The sequence below is a fragment of the Lithohypha guttulata genome, assembly GCF_036872675.1.
Source record: "Lithohypha guttulata strain CCFEE 5908 chromosome Unknown scaffold_5, whole genome shotgun sequence".
Taxonomy (NCBI): Eukaryota; Fungi; Ascomycota; class Eurotiomycetes; order Chaetothyriales; family Trichomeriaceae; genus Lithohypha; species Lithohypha guttulata.
In genome coordinates, this window is record NW_027042754.1 from 1,457,383 (window position 1) to 1,471,571 (window position 14,189).

The 14,189-nt window shown below is 50.0% G+C and overlaps 6 protein-coding genes across 6 annotated transcripts; 3 read left to right on the forward strand and 3 right to left on the reverse strand.

Moving 5' to 3' along the window:
- Nucleotides 1-7: 7 nt before the first annotated feature.
- LTR64_006983 (uncharacterized protein) lies at nt 8-3,745 on the reverse strand (the record flags this gene model as incomplete). The annotated part of the gene is made up of 2 exons (XM_064901309.1): nt 8-3,403; nt 3,458-3,745. The coding sequence occupies 2 exons, from the start codon at nt 3,743-3,745 to the stop codon at nt 8-10; spliced, it is 3,684 nt and encodes a 1,227-aa protein (XP_064752385.1).
- Nucleotides 3,746-4,738: 993 nt separating this feature from the next.
- Nucleotides 4,739-4,942, forward strand: RPC10 (DNA-directed RNA polymerase core subunit rpc10; the record flags this gene model as incomplete). The annotated part of the gene is made up of 1 exon (XM_064901310.1): nt 4,739-4,942. The coding sequence occupies one exon, from the start codon at nt 4,739-4,741 to the stop codon at nt 4,940-4,942; it is 204 nt and encodes a 67-aa protein (XP_064752386.1).
- Nucleotides 4,943-5,113: 171 nt separating this feature from the next.
- On the reverse strand, nt 5,114-6,439 carry TRP4 (anthranilate phosphoribosyltransferase; the record flags this gene model as incomplete). Its single annotated transcript, XM_064901311.1, has 1 exon — nt 5,114-6,439. The coding sequence occupies one exon, from the start codon at nt 6,437-6,439 to the stop codon at nt 5,114-5,116; it is 1,326 nt and encodes a 441-aa protein (XP_064752387.1).
- Nucleotides 6,440-6,730: 291 nt separating this feature from the next.
- Nucleotides 6,731-7,786, forward strand: LTR64_006986 (uncharacterized protein; the record flags this gene model as incomplete). Its single annotated transcript, XM_064901312.1, has 1 exon — nt 6,731-7,786. One exon carries the CDS (start codon nt 6,731-6,733, stop codon nt 7,784-7,786), a length of 1,056 nt encoding a protein of 351 aa, XP_064752388.1.
- A 700-nt stretch (nt 7,787-8,486) lies between these two features.
- Nucleotides 8,487-9,665, reverse strand: LTR64_006987 (uncharacterized protein; the record flags this gene model as incomplete). Its single annotated transcript, XM_064901313.1, has 3 exons — nt 8,487-8,582; nt 8,638-8,967; nt 9,021-9,665. 3 exons carry the CDS (start codon nt 9,663-9,665, stop codon nt 8,487-8,489), a joined length of 1,071 nt encoding a protein of 356 aa, XP_064752389.1.
- Nucleotides 9,666-10,125: 460 nt separating this feature from the next.
- Nucleotides 10,126-13,668, forward strand: PRP5 (pre-mRNA processing RNA-helicase; the record flags this gene model as incomplete). Its single annotated transcript, XM_064901314.1, has 3 exons — nt 10,126-10,281; nt 10,336-10,686; nt 10,738-13,668. The coding sequence occupies 3 exons, from the start codon at nt 10,126-10,128 to the stop codon at nt 13,666-13,668; spliced, it is 3,438 nt and encodes a 1,145-aa protein (XP_064752390.1).
- Between the last annotated feature and the right edge of the window lie 521 nt (nt 13,669-14,189).

Below are 14,189 nucleotides of genomic sequence, written 5' to 3' on the forward strand. Positions count from 1 at the left end.
TATCATTTCATCCAGACCAGATTTGCACGTCACCCTGCTTGTCAACTCGAACTCCTTCGGAAGCAGGCTGAACCTTTAGCGTTTGACCAAAAAATGCATCAAGAACATCAAGATGCACACGCACCCACTCTCCACTTCGCTGCATGAGAACGCGATATCGCAGCTCGTATCTACTCATGGGTACTAGACTGACAGACTGCGCCTTCGACCCGCTAAACGCGAACCCCTCACCACTCTCCATGTTAACGTTAAATGTAAGGAAGTGCATACTCGGGTTTTCGATAGTGTAGGTAAGTAGACATGTCGCCGAGACACCCTCGACCTTTGCAGCTTGTAGTAGTACTCGTGGTTCGGACATTGGCACAAGGAATTTCGGCAGAATCAGTGTAGATATATTGACGTCTTTTGAATCTATTCTCGACCATTCGATGTTAATGACAAAATCTATAGCCACAGGCGATCTTTCGCCCAGAACCAGTTTCTGAAGTTCGAGATCGAAGAGAAATTGCTCCGTTGTGTCAGGTTCAACTTGCTTCGCTTGCTCGGAGTCAAGTCCTGATGTCTTCGGTCTACCAAGACTTTTAGTACATACAGCTCCGCCCACGATGCGACGTGCTTCGAGATTCAAGGATCTAACGACAACTGGCTGCTGAGTGAAACATCCAATATCGGCCTTTACCAGGTAAGTTTGCGTTAGACCTTGAGGTTGGTCGACAGTTGCGGCATTCGTTGCATCGAAGAAATTGGGCCACGCATTAACATGCAGCCTGGGCAAAAAGAACGTAGTGGCCTCAAAAGGGCGGATAACGGGAAGGTTGACAATCACACTTGTGACGACTTCCTGGCTTCCATCAGACTCGAGTCGATAGGACAGCTTAAACTCGAGCTCGCACTCCATAGGGTCTTGTATCTCAGTCAGTGAAAGCTCAAACTGACCAACTTCTTGAGGTGTTATAGGTCCCACGCGTTTGAGAGAGGCGACTTCAGACTGGGTTGAATCACCTTCTCCAGAGGATATTTCGGGTCTCCAGTGAAACTGAAGCGTACCCTGGGAGGGATTCAGAAGTCGTACGTCCAGACTGCCGTTCAGTGCTTCGTCTTCGTCATTGAGGATGTCGACCCGCAAAGTCACCTTTTCGTTGGTGTAATAAGCTGAAAGTAAATTCGGCAACTTGATAGCAGCCTTTGGTGGTTTTGGTAAAACATTGACGCTTGTCACATCTCGATGCATACCAAAATCTCGACTTATGGGACTCCCATCGCGAAGCTCCCACCACTGAGCACCAACGTTGTTGAGCTCGCCAGAACTGAGCGTGATTTCCTGTGTGCTATTGGCTAAAAGAAGCATACAGGATGCCACGGATGCCGGGCCAGGCTCTCGAGGTATCACCTCGAAATTGTACACTTCATAGCATGAACCAGAGGGGTTTGTTTTGATAGTGCCTGTCCAGTAAGACCCTCCACTCAAGGATAATCTCCTGGATACTTTCTCCACACTGGCATCAGCTTCAGACAGCTCGACACGATATATTGTGGCACCACCACTGCGTTCAGCATCGTCATCTGCAGCTTCTGCTTTGAGCAGAATGGGCTTGATACCACCATCGAAAGTAAACTTGATTTCCTTGACTTGCAAATCTGCTTGCAAACTTGGTACAATGTAACGTAACGACAACTGTATAGCTAGTGGCTCACCAACATGACCAGTGTCATTGGAAAATGCAAGACCGGGGACTATCTGGGGTAACGAAGACGTCAAGGTCAAAGCTGCACTACCACCTTCGAGCATCTGGTTCTCAATAGGTGTTGCCTGGTCAGAGGCAATTGTTCGTAGCTCCCACAGCAGCAACAGACGCAGCTCAGGATCGTCCTGTAGTGGCTTGTCAAGAAGTACCTTGCCAACTCGGGCGAGTAAAGAGTACCAACCCTGCTTGCGCCAGCTGCTTTGTTGCCAGAGTGACGTGAGCATGACTATTGACTCGGAATCTGAGTGGAACTGTTCCATAGCCTGACGATAACGGAGTACTTCTGCCATGCGGTACTGATCACGGGCTTCAAAGTGCTTCAAAGCGCTATCCACAGTGTTGCAGATACGTTTCCCGTAATTCTCTCCGGCTCTTCTGTCGAATAGACGGTATTCGATTGGTGGTTCTGGTACTAGATAAGTGTCGTAATGGTGCTTTCTACTGGATTGCAAAGCTGATGTGGTTTCAATCGATCGATCATCAGGAGAAATTTGCTTGGCCAACTCTCTTCTGGCCTCGATATGCCTGCGAACTTCGTCCAACCAATAGCCTTCGTGGTGCAAAGCTTCCCAAGGTGTAGTGTGGTCAAGACTTAAGGTTGTCTTATCCGACACGATTTGTACTGGAAGGCCATGGCCAGGCGGCAGCTCTGAGTGAGCAGTCTGAAAGACTTCTGCTCGTTGGATGAGCTCGAACATAACGTTTGACCAGATAGCCAGCCAGGCATGCCAACCATAGTCATTGGTGCCCATACCGCGTCTATCAACTAGGTCACGTATACGAGCTCTATGCTTTGACCACCATCTTACAGCAGTAACGGTTTGTGATGACCACAAGGCGCATCTTATTATCCTTATTGCGATGACATCGGCCAACATTCGAGCTTCGTTGAATCTTGGACTGCGTGCAGGTATGGTCTCGAACAATTCGGGGTGAAAAAGACCTTCGTAAGCTTGCTCATAGTTTCGAGAAGCTGCTTCCAGCTCCTGCCTAGTCTCTGCAAATATACCTAACTTGAACTCATAACGAGCATTCCACGCCTGCAGAGAGAGAATTGCTGAAGTGCCTTGAGTGGGAGGAATAGTGGGCTGAGGGACAGTGTTCCTGTTCCGTTTTCGACGAGCATGTTTGGACAAATCTCGATAGTACTCAATGACTGTTGGGTGCAAGGTGTTGAGCATGACTTTGGCGAATTCTTGAAGATCTGCGGGAGAAGAAGTGCTAGGAAGATAGTATAAAGCTTTGCTGTCAAAGTTCGTGCCTCTTCTGATATTCACTAGGCGTTCTTCAAGTGCTGCATGATTGATAGGACCATCTGCAACGAGCACGATTACAAATTTTGTCTTGTAGTTGGTGGAGGTCATGAGACTGCGAATAGCATTCACTTCACTTTTGATCTTGTTATCCTCGAGTGAGCTTGTGGTATGATCAGAAACCAGATTGTAGAAAGACACCAGTACGGACGGCAGTCGATATTGGTGTTTGGTGATCCACAAAGGCGTGATAATACCGTCGGGATAGAGAGGAGAGCTAGGCGAGAGTGGAGAGAGGGTCGAGTGCAGGGTCAGAGGAGGCGGAGAGGCACCATTGTCGTCGCTAGGCCTCATTCGGGGGGAGTGTGGAGGTGGTGGTGCTTTACGTGGAGGAAAGGTGTAAGCCTATACCAGTCAATATAGCCCGTGCTTAGAGGTCTAGCAGGGAGTCTGACCTACCCGACCAACACTTCTGATCTTGAATACATGAGCCTGCTCCGTCTTGTCAGTAGACGGTGAGTGCCATGCTGCTTTCGAGTGATCGTGGGCAAGCAATGCAGCACGAAGATCAGCAGTCAATGGATGGTATAGAGGTGGAAGCTCTGCACGAATTCGAAAGCCACCATCACCAAGGAACTGGAAACTCTTTTCACCGAAAGGTGTTTCAGCACTTGAATTGGCTTCCAGGCCAGTGAGGATGACCAGTGGTAAGTTGTGGACGACATAGTCGTCAGGGTACGAATTCATCTCCACTGCATGTTTGTGGAAAGATCGAACCTTGTACTCTGCTCTGACTACATCAAAGTAGCAGTAACCGTGGAAGGACTAGAAAGCAGTTCCATACTGCCTGCCAGATGAGAATTCTTGATGTTGTCGACGCGACTGCAGTGACGATATTGTGGCCGGTGCTCAACATAATCGACGCGGCAGGAGCGTGACATAATTTAATGCTCCACTACGAGACTACAATCGTGGGAAAAGAGTCAAACCTCTTTCATGGTGCTGAACGTTGCACACTTCCAAGAACGAGATGGTACGCGACGATGCCATCCAGGACTGCCATAGGTAGCTGCACGAATTTCCTGACACAGTCCCTTCTACGATACCCATTTCGCAGGACTCACGACCGAGCTTTTCAGACTGCACTCCAAGCCTAATAAAGTGGAAACGAGCACACCTTTGTCGTCCTGTCTTTTCTTTTTAAACTTCAGTCTAAATAGCCCTTAGCTGATTGCAAAAAGTGTAGCGACATTGTACGCTCCTTCCCATGCTTCATCGATGTCCCGCAAGCTTCAGTAATGAATGTACCAAGAAAGTGGCCGAACCCAGTCCACAACGAGAATCCAGTCGGGATGACTTAGTACTCATCTACTCGCGTACCTCAAAAGGGTTTACGACACCGGCAGGCAAGAGCTTTGATGTGGAAACTGTTTCCTCTCCTTCGATGCTCACTGATCGATATTTCGAAGATTGAAGTGTTAGACGGGCGTGGCAGGAGGTAGCAACGTGAGGACGATTGCTGTTTCCAAGATGGCCCGAGTAGTGGTGATATGGTTAATAAGTGATTTCGAATAAAATAGCGGTTGCTGCAAAAGCACGAAAGATTGATTAGGAAACTTAGCCGTACACTTCTCTTACTATCGCGTGCTTTCATCTCTTATTAGATATCCGTTCCTCACCAGCAATCGTTCGCATTAAGACCACTGATAATCGTACGTCACGAGTACTACTTTTCCGAACATGTCTCAACGAGAAGCATACCAATTCCCATCAAGCTCAGGAGGCGCGGGCACTGGCTACGCTGGCTACGACACGGCGACTGGTCCCAAGGTCACATACATCTGCGGCGAATGCTCTGCGAAAGTCCCGCTGGAGAAGGAGGACAAAGTCAGATGTCCCAGCTGTGGTCATCGTGTGCTCTACAAGGAGCGGACTAAGCGGTAAAACACCTTTAGTCCTACCACTATGAAATTGTGGACTGATTAGAAATCTAGCATGGTTCAATTTGAAGCACGTTGAGATAGGCGAAATGCGGTCGCAGAATCGTACAGGATGTTTTCACCAGACATCCAGCGAGTACTCTATCGCTTCTAGTATTGTCTATTCAAATACGCATCAGACTTGAATACTATGGGTCAAGTCGATGAACTTCTCAAACTCTTGCAAAGCCTTACCACTTTCGAGACAATACCTAGCCAAGCGCAAACCCTCCTTCCATCGACCCCCAGCCGGACCTCGGTCTTGAATGACCTCTCCATACTCAGAAGAGTCGGATTCAGTAATACCACTCACAACGAGGAGGGCGGCGACGTTCATGAGGACGAAGTGCAGAATAGGATGATCTCGGTCCATTTCATTCTTCAAGATGCTTAGAAGCACTTTGGCGTTCTCTCTCGGTCCTTTCCCACCACCCACTTCAGATAGAGGATGGGTAGATAAGCCAAAGTCGGCAGGCTCTAGAGAGAAAGATTCCAGCTTTGAGGTATACTTTGGTTCTGTATCATCATCGCTTGTGTCGTTGTCCTCGCTTCCACTTTTCTGGTACTTTGGATTTAATATTTCTTGCAGCCACCAGCAATTTGTCCTACCTGCACAGCTGATCTCATCCAGGTCTTCTGCACCACATACAACCATAGCCTTTGTGATGCCCTTCTTTTGCAGTGCCTGAGCGAAAACTGGACCAAGCTCTTGATACGCCACCCCTAAGACACGGACCTCGATAAGATTATGGACAGGGTTGGCAAGAGGACCCATCAAGTTGAAGATGGTGCGCAGGCCTAACTCTCGACGAACAGTTGCAGCATAGCGCATCCCTGAGTGGAAGTTGGGAGCAAACAAGAAAGTATAGTTGCTGTTCTCGTATGCTTTGGGTAAATGCTCTGCCATGAGGTTCTCTAAGATTGGTGGTCTCGGCGTCACAGCTTTCAGCACGTCAGCGCTACCAGCCATACTTGTCTGAGCTCGATTCCCATGCTTTGCGATGGCCAGGAGTGCAGATGCAATGATCGAGGAAGTCGTGGAAATGTTGAAGGTCGAATGAGCATCACCGCCTGTCCCGACAATATCGCACAGTCCTCCTCTATACGCACCTCTTTCTCGTTTCCTCTTGCCCAATACCTGTGAGATCTGTTTGTAGTCGACTGGGGCAGCAGCATCCCGCATGGCTTCGGCGCATTCTGCGATGACATCGGGATGTTTGTCGAGGCCTGTGGAACACAGTAAGGTAAGAAGGGCGGCAAGTTGTGTATGCGATAAGTGGTTCTCAAAAGTTCGAGCCCAAGCAAGAGCTATTGACCTGGCTGGCACATGAGTGTATGGTGGAGGGGTAGAAAGGGCTTTCAGTAGAGGTGTGATAGAAATTCGATGAGGTTGCTCGTCTGTAGGTGCTGCACGTGTAATCACATTCTCGGCAGTCAGGGGCACCACTCTATTCGTCGACATGCTGTTGTTCTTGATCAGCAGTAAGCTGGTAGTCTATTAGTATATTGCAAGACAGTAGATTCAAGGAAACTGCGACCGAATGCACTTTCCCGAGCTAACTCCAAATCGCGCCAAGACATGGAAAGAGATACTACTCTTAGCGCTGTAGATCTTTGGACAAGCCCCGAGAAACACCTTGAAGTCGCAGCAACTGCATCAATCGTGAACGTGTTGCTTCAATCATTGTCAGAACATCTGCTCGGCGTGAAGGGGGAGTAGTGTTGACCATATAACCCTGAACATACAGCCAATATGCCGCCTCGAATACACCTTCAATCATTTGCTCGACCATCATCCTCTCAGTCCCCTTCTCGCTTCGTCTGTGTGCAATGCAGACACGCAACAGCTGCTGCCACAGTCCCAGCACCAACTGAGTCGCAAATACTGAACAGTGCACCATCAACACAGCGATACTCCCAAATCACACCCCCCTCACATCGCGACCCAGCATACCGGAAATCGCAGCTCCTACGAACATACGTCTCCCTCCTGCAAACAACACCACTAATCATCCTATTCCAACACAACAACCTCAGAGCCCTAGAATGGGCATCCATACGTCGCGAGCTAGCCAACGCGCTACAAAAAGTCGATGAAACACAACTCAAAGACAGGGGACCAGAAGCCTACATACCAATCAGCGACAGCATCAAGCTCACAGTCATTCGTACAAATATGTTCGAGCCCGCCCTCCGTATAACAGAATACTACAAACCCACCGTCGTAAAAGGTATGCCCGTACCCGCACAACCCCACGGCATAGAAGACGAACGCCTCGACCCATCCCTCACCCACACCCTCTCCCGCGCCGCCCACGACATCGCAGCAAAACACAGGAACCAACACCCCCTGACCCCGCTCCTCACCGGCCCCCTCGCGGTCCTAACCTTCCCAACCGTCAGCCCTCAACACGTTCGTGCAGCCCTCAGCATCCTCGCCCCTCAAGCTCCCATTTTCCCTGCTCCAACACGCCGCGCCAATCCGGGCTACCACGAACCAGCGACGCAGGAAGGCCTGAAGAAACTGATGATGCTAGGCGCGCGTATAGATGGACAAGTCTTTGATACTGAGGGAGTTAGATGGGTTGGTGGGATTGAGGGTGGAATTGATGGGTTGAGAGCACAGCTCGTGGGTATGTTGCAAGGGTTTGGTGCTGGTATCACGACTACGTTGGAGGCTGCGAGTAGGAATTTGTGGCTTACTGTGGAGGGAAGGAGGAGGATGTTGGAGGAGCAGAGTGCGCCGAAGAAGGAGGAGGCTGGGGCGGAGGTAGTGGGAGGTGAGTCGACGGGGGAGAAGGCGACGTGATCGTGAGGATGTTCAGACTGTTTGTACTTCTATCCATATTGTAATGGTACATGGTAGGTTGTTTGAATGACAAGGTGCTGCGGCCTATTTAGATGTACGATGTTTCACGCGAGAATACTCGCAACAGCATGGCAAGGTAGAAGGTCAATTACCTCATCTAACTGCACCCAGAGTAGTACTCAACGTCGATCAGACACGCTCGAGAGCTGAGATATCTACCTACCTACTAGCAAGTCATTGTATCAACAACATTCCAGAAAATGCCACCTTTGACCGTTTACTGGCCATGTACAATCAAAAACATATACCAAAAAAAGAAAACCGAGGGTATCTTCGTAGACTGTAAGCGTGGCATAACTCGATATAAGTACAATGAAAAGTTCATCAGCATCGATAACGCTTGCTATTCTGACTCTTTTACTTTCTTCTTCGTCCAATCTGGAAAGACGTGCGGAGGTCTGCCGGCGAAGTGGTAGGAAATGGTCGTAAACTAACTCACACAAGTTGAGGGAGGTGATGTACATGGACTGGATGCGACTCAGGCAATGGCTGGTGTCGGGCGTCGAAGGTGCGGTTGAGGATAATGGCAATGCCACGTGACGATCAGGACAACCAGATGGCGCGAGCGTGCTACTGTGACGTAGATGCATTGGCCTCTACCTGTGAAGTGGCACAAATGAAGCTCGGAAAAGGGACAAGATTAGGCATTGGCCTTCGTGGCTGGAGTCTTGTTGTAGACAGTGAGGACCTCCTCGTTGTACCTGCCGAAATCTGCTGCAGCTTGCTGTTCATATTTCTGTATATGTCTGTCAGTAATTGTGCATGAATCGAGATGACTTGATTAGCCCTACCTCCTTCTCAGTAGCAGATAGGGCCCTCCATTCCCTAGCGATCAGCTTGGATGCCTCAGGGACGTGCATCCTAGCAAAGTCGCCGCTAGCGAAACGGTCCCGGGTGAAATAGGCGTAAGCACCCGTCGGTCGCGTCACTAGTCTGTCGTCTTTGAGGAGTGGGAACTCCTTGTTATGCTTGGGGGTAGGATGCTTTGACTGCCAAATCTTCTTCAGCTGCCTTCTCGCATTGTTGGCCTCTCGAATCTGATCGGGAGTGTATTGACTCAGCCATTTTTTGAAAGTTTTATCATTCTTCTCCTTGTTGATATGGGCCAAATGATTGTAGTGCTACGAGGACATCGTTAGAGGACGTACAGCTCAGCAATACCGTTTAGGCTTACCTCTTTCTCCTCTGCAGTCAAGTTTCTGTACTTCTGAGCAGCTTCGTTGGACAGGTTCCTTCTATCAGCCGTGGAAGCATTTGATTTATTCTTGTGGGTTTCGCCGAAAATGATGGTCCAGGGGGTGGCGGGCAGATTCTTGGGAGTGTCCAGCAGAGCGGTGGCCTTGAGTTGCTTTTCCTTGGCAACACGTTCGCGGGTGAGGGTGGTCTTTGAAGGCGCTTTCTTCACTGCTGGCTTCTTCGGTGGTGCTTTGGGCTTAGCACTCGCTTTTTTCCCTGTCTTTGTCTTTGTCGTCTTCGATCCCTTCGGCCTACCAACATTGCTCTTGCCTGCAGTGGTCTTGGGGCCAGGTTTGCTTGACGTTGAAGCTTTAGTAGTCCGTCTGGCAGGGGTGCGACCTGTGTGGGCTTTCGGGCGGCTCGCAGGCTTAGAGCCCGTCTTCGTTGCATATGATCTCGTGCCTAAGAAGTTGGAATGAGCGGAGAGGTAGTGTGACCGTGCAGTCTTGTCATGGCTGTGGTTGTCGTAGTTGTGATTGACACGTGCCAACCACGGATTGTTCCCAGCGCGAGTGACAACACTAAAGCTTCGGCCAACGAACTTGGTCGATAACGCTCGTTGCATCGGGACCAAGATAGTCATTGTCGCAGTCGAGATGTTGTGGGCGACAATGGTCGTGAGGTCGGTGACCTCTCAGTCGACGTTGATTCAGCTCCGAGATGGCTGGGAATTAGGAAAGCGCGACTCAAAACAGGTACCAAAGCTACGGCGGGATCGTGTACGTCGAAGGCGCACTTTCCTCCAGGCACATGGGGTCAGATCACGTGGCATTAGCGTCCCTCTATTCCTTCCGCTATGGAGGTTCCCGACCCAAATATCAGCAGAAGTTCGGCACGTCCACAGCGCACTTGGGGCACTAAAGAGCACATTCTTACATCGTTGACGTCTACGCACTATTTTACACAATCATTTTTCTCTTCGACTGCTGATTTTATGCGCAGTAAGCTACTGGGCCTAACGTACGGCAAAGGGAACAAGGCGAGGAGGCACAGTCGCGGGCCGACGTTGCAGTAAAGCTCACTTGGTCCGCTGCCACTTCAAGATGGCAAGGTATGCGCACTCTCGCTCACCATCACCTGTAGGAAGCACATATTCGTCCTCAAAGCGGATTCGAAGAGAGGAAGATCGCTATGATAGGAGTCGCAAAGACGATGACCGTCATCATCGCCGAAAGCGTTCTCGCTCAAGAAGCCCTGAGGTACGCTCTATCCGAGTCCACTCTTCTGCGTAATTACTGGCTGACCTTGCTCAGCGTAGGAGAGATCGTGAAAGAGACCGCGATCGCAACAGGGACAGAGACAGAGACAGAGATCGCGATAATTACCGCCGCCGAGATCGTTCCTCAGACAGACGCCATGACGACCGCTACGACAGAGACAAATATTCTTCCCGTCGGGACCGCTCTAGAGACCGACGAAGATCGAGAGATCGTGACACCAGACGGCTGAGTCGAGAAAGCGACCATCGTACTAAGAGGGAGGACTCCCATGACAGAGATCGCAAGAAACGAGATGATTCCGCTGACGCGAAAAAGCGCAAGAGAGAAGATAGCCGGGAACGGCCCACAACAAGAGACTCGGCCTCCGCCTCGGCTTCTAAACAGGTATGTCCACCATCCACCATGCTTGGAAATATCACTTACACGACCATACAGAGCTCGGCTCCCGCTACTCCCATCATTGAGGACAGCAAGGCCGCAAAGCTGAGGAAACTAGAAGAATGGAAGCGGAAGCAAGCAAACATTCAGCAAACGAAAGCTGTATCGCCCAAATCTGTTGTTTCACCAAAACTCGCTACTACCACTGCAGCGACCACCACCAAACCAGCAACAGTTGCACCACCAGTGAAGAAACCTCTGGGAGCAGATGCTGCTATTCCAGCATTGTTGAAAAAACCTAATGGTGTCACACCACACATTGTAACAAAAGTATTGCCAGCCACTTCTGCCGTACCGCTAAAGGCCAAAGGCAACCTGAGTGGTTTCAGTATTGGTAAGACACAAGGAGATGCTGACGTAGGGAGAAAAGCCTTCGACTTCAAGGATGACGAAGATGTGAAGATGAAGCTCGAGAAATTGCCAACATTGTCCGCCACTGATGATGAAGCTCATCAGAAGACTGTGCAGGACCGGGGCGACGAAGATGACGACGACGTAGCTGACGAAGTGGAGAACGAAGAGGAGGCTCTAGCTGCTGCACGAGCTACTGCAGAACAGCGTAGTCGAGCAGAACAGGTCGAAGATATGGCCATGACGGATGCCCCTGAGCCAACTCAGCAGAGTCCAGCACAGGAGGACGAAGTCGATCCTTTAGACGCTTTCATGCAGGATTTATCCGCAAAACCCGTGCGCCGAAGCACATACAAAGGTAAGCCTCAAACTGCTGCCAAATCCGAGTTCCAAGAACCCGAATCCTTCTTCAACGACGACGACATCGAGATGGCTGCCATAGACGAAGACGATCCCGGCGATATAATGGCCAAAGCCGAAGAAATAGCCAAGAAAAAAAAGAAGGATATCGGAGTTGTGAACCATGCAAAGGTCCAGTACAAATCCTTTCGCCGCAATTTCTACTCGGAACCCGTGGACATGCAAGACTGGACCGAAGAAGATGTCGCAAATCTTCGCATGGAGCTCGAAAATATCAAGGTTCGAGGCGTTGATGTGCCAAAGCCTGTGCAGACTTGGGCTCAATGCGGTCTCGGTGTGCAGGTCCTGGATGTCATTCGAGATCTAGGATATGCATCGCCTACCAGTATCCAGGCCCAAGCTGTACCTTCTATTATGTCCGGCAGAGATGTGATTGGTGTCGCAAAGACTGGCTCGGGAAAAACAATTGCTTTCCTTCTTCCTATGTTTCGCCATATCAAAGATCAACCACGGCTTGATGCTCAAGACGGTCCTATCGGATTAGTGCTCAGCCCAACACGTGAACTGGCCACCCAGATACACAAAGAGTGCAAGCCTTTCCTAAAAGCGTTGGACTTGCGAGCTGTCTGCGCTTATGGCGGAGCTCCAATCAAAGATCAAATCGCTGACCTCAGACGTGGTGCTGAAATTGTCGTCTGTACACCTGGCCGCATGATAGATCTCCTGGCAGCCAATGGTGGTAGGGTGACCAACCTCAAACGCGTGACCTATGTCGTTCTCGATGAAGCTGATCGCATGTTTGATATGGGCTTCGAGCCTCAAGTCATGAAGATCCTCGCTAACGTACGGCCTGATCGACAAACAGTATTGTTCTCAGCTACTTTTCCAAGACAGATGGAAGCCCTGGCAAGAAAAACTTTGGACAAACCTGTTGAGATTGTGGTCGGTGGTCGCAGTGTTGTTGCTCCCGAGATTACCCAGATCGTCGAAGTTCGTGCCGAAAATACCAAGTTTCATCGCCTTTTGGAGCTTTTGGGCAAATTGTACGAGGATGAGTCGCACGAAGACGACCGAGTCCTCATCTTTGTTGACCGGCAAGAATCTGCTGATGGCCTTCTTCGCGATCTAATGAAGAAAGGCTATCCTTGCATGTCAATACACGGAGGCAAAGACCAGATTGACCGTGACTCCACTATCGATGACTTCAAAGCTGGTGTAGTGCCCATTCTAATTGCGACCAGTGTTGCAGCTAGAGGTCTTGACGTGAAGCAACTCAAACTTGTGGTCAACTACGACGCACCGAACCATCTTGAGGACTATGTTCATCGCGCTGGTCGGACAGGTCGTGCTGGCAATACAGGTACAGCTGTGACGTTTTTGACAGAAGGACAAGACCGCTACGCTGTGGACATCGCTAAAGCCTTGAAGCAGAGTGGACAGAACATACCAGAATCTGTACAAAAGCTCGTCGACGGTTTTGCTGAGAAGCTCAAAGCTGGTAAGGAGAAGGGCTATGCTGGCGGATTTGGCGGCAAAGGCCTAGAAAGACTTGATCAACAACGTGATGCTGAGAAGGCACGAGAACGCAAAACATACAAGACCGGCGATGAGAAGGAAGAAGAGGAAGACAAGGAGGACGTCAAAGAAGCCAAGGTCGGAGACGAGATCTTCGCCAAAGCCGCTTCGAGTGTGGCTGCGCGTGACCAGCCCGAGACACCAGCACCGGCCTTACCTAACATGTACGAGCCGAAGATTGTCGTACACAAAACTGAAAAGCCTGCTTCGTCAGGCAATGCAAGTCAAATGGACAAAGTGGCTGCTGCCGTCGCTGGTATCAACGCCAAATTGTCCAAAGCAGGTGTCATGCGTTCTGGTGTACCTATTGACAACAAAGGTCCCGACGCTGGCGCTTTCCACGCTACCCTTGAAATCAACGACTTCCCTCAACGCGCCAGATGGGCTGTCACGAATCGCACCAACGTTGCGAAGATTCTCGACTCGACAGGTACTTCCATTACCACCAAGGGCAACTTTTATGCTACAGGCAAAGAACCTGGACCCAACGATCTGCCCAAGCTATATATTCTTGTCGAGGGTGATACTGAGCTGCAGGTACAGACAGCCATGCGCGAATTGCTAGGACTGCTCAAAGAAGGTGCCATGAGCGCTGCGGCAGCTGGTGAAGGCAGAGGAACTGGTAGATACTCTGTGGTGTGATCACCTGGCTAGCATCTAGTATCGGGTTCAAGAGCAATTTCCAGGTCAATCCAGCTGGGTGATGCACCAGATATTGCGCGAACGACTCCATTACACGGCTTTCCTGAACCAAGCTTCATCGAGTGTTCGGAACCCGACGAACTCATCATCATGATTGACTATGCAATGTTGATGAAGCTGATGTTGACAAGGATCTTTTATCTCGATAAAATCTGCTAGCTTTCAAGCAGAGCTTGATCATCCACTCCAAGCTATCCTGATTCTTGTTTCAAGGCCTGTGAGTCAGATGTACAGGTGGCAATGCCTGTGAGCATAGTCTCGTTTTGTTGTAGACCGCAACCATATCTCGCCGAACTGCAATACGCTTTTCCGTTCTCGCTGCCACGGCAATACACTATGTGTTTGGTATGGCACTTATGGTCCAGTCTTCATGACGTTTGAAGCGTGACCAGTTTTCGACCCCTGAACTACGCACTACTTTACCACCCCTAGCCTTCGAATGACCACATTCCAGGCTTGAG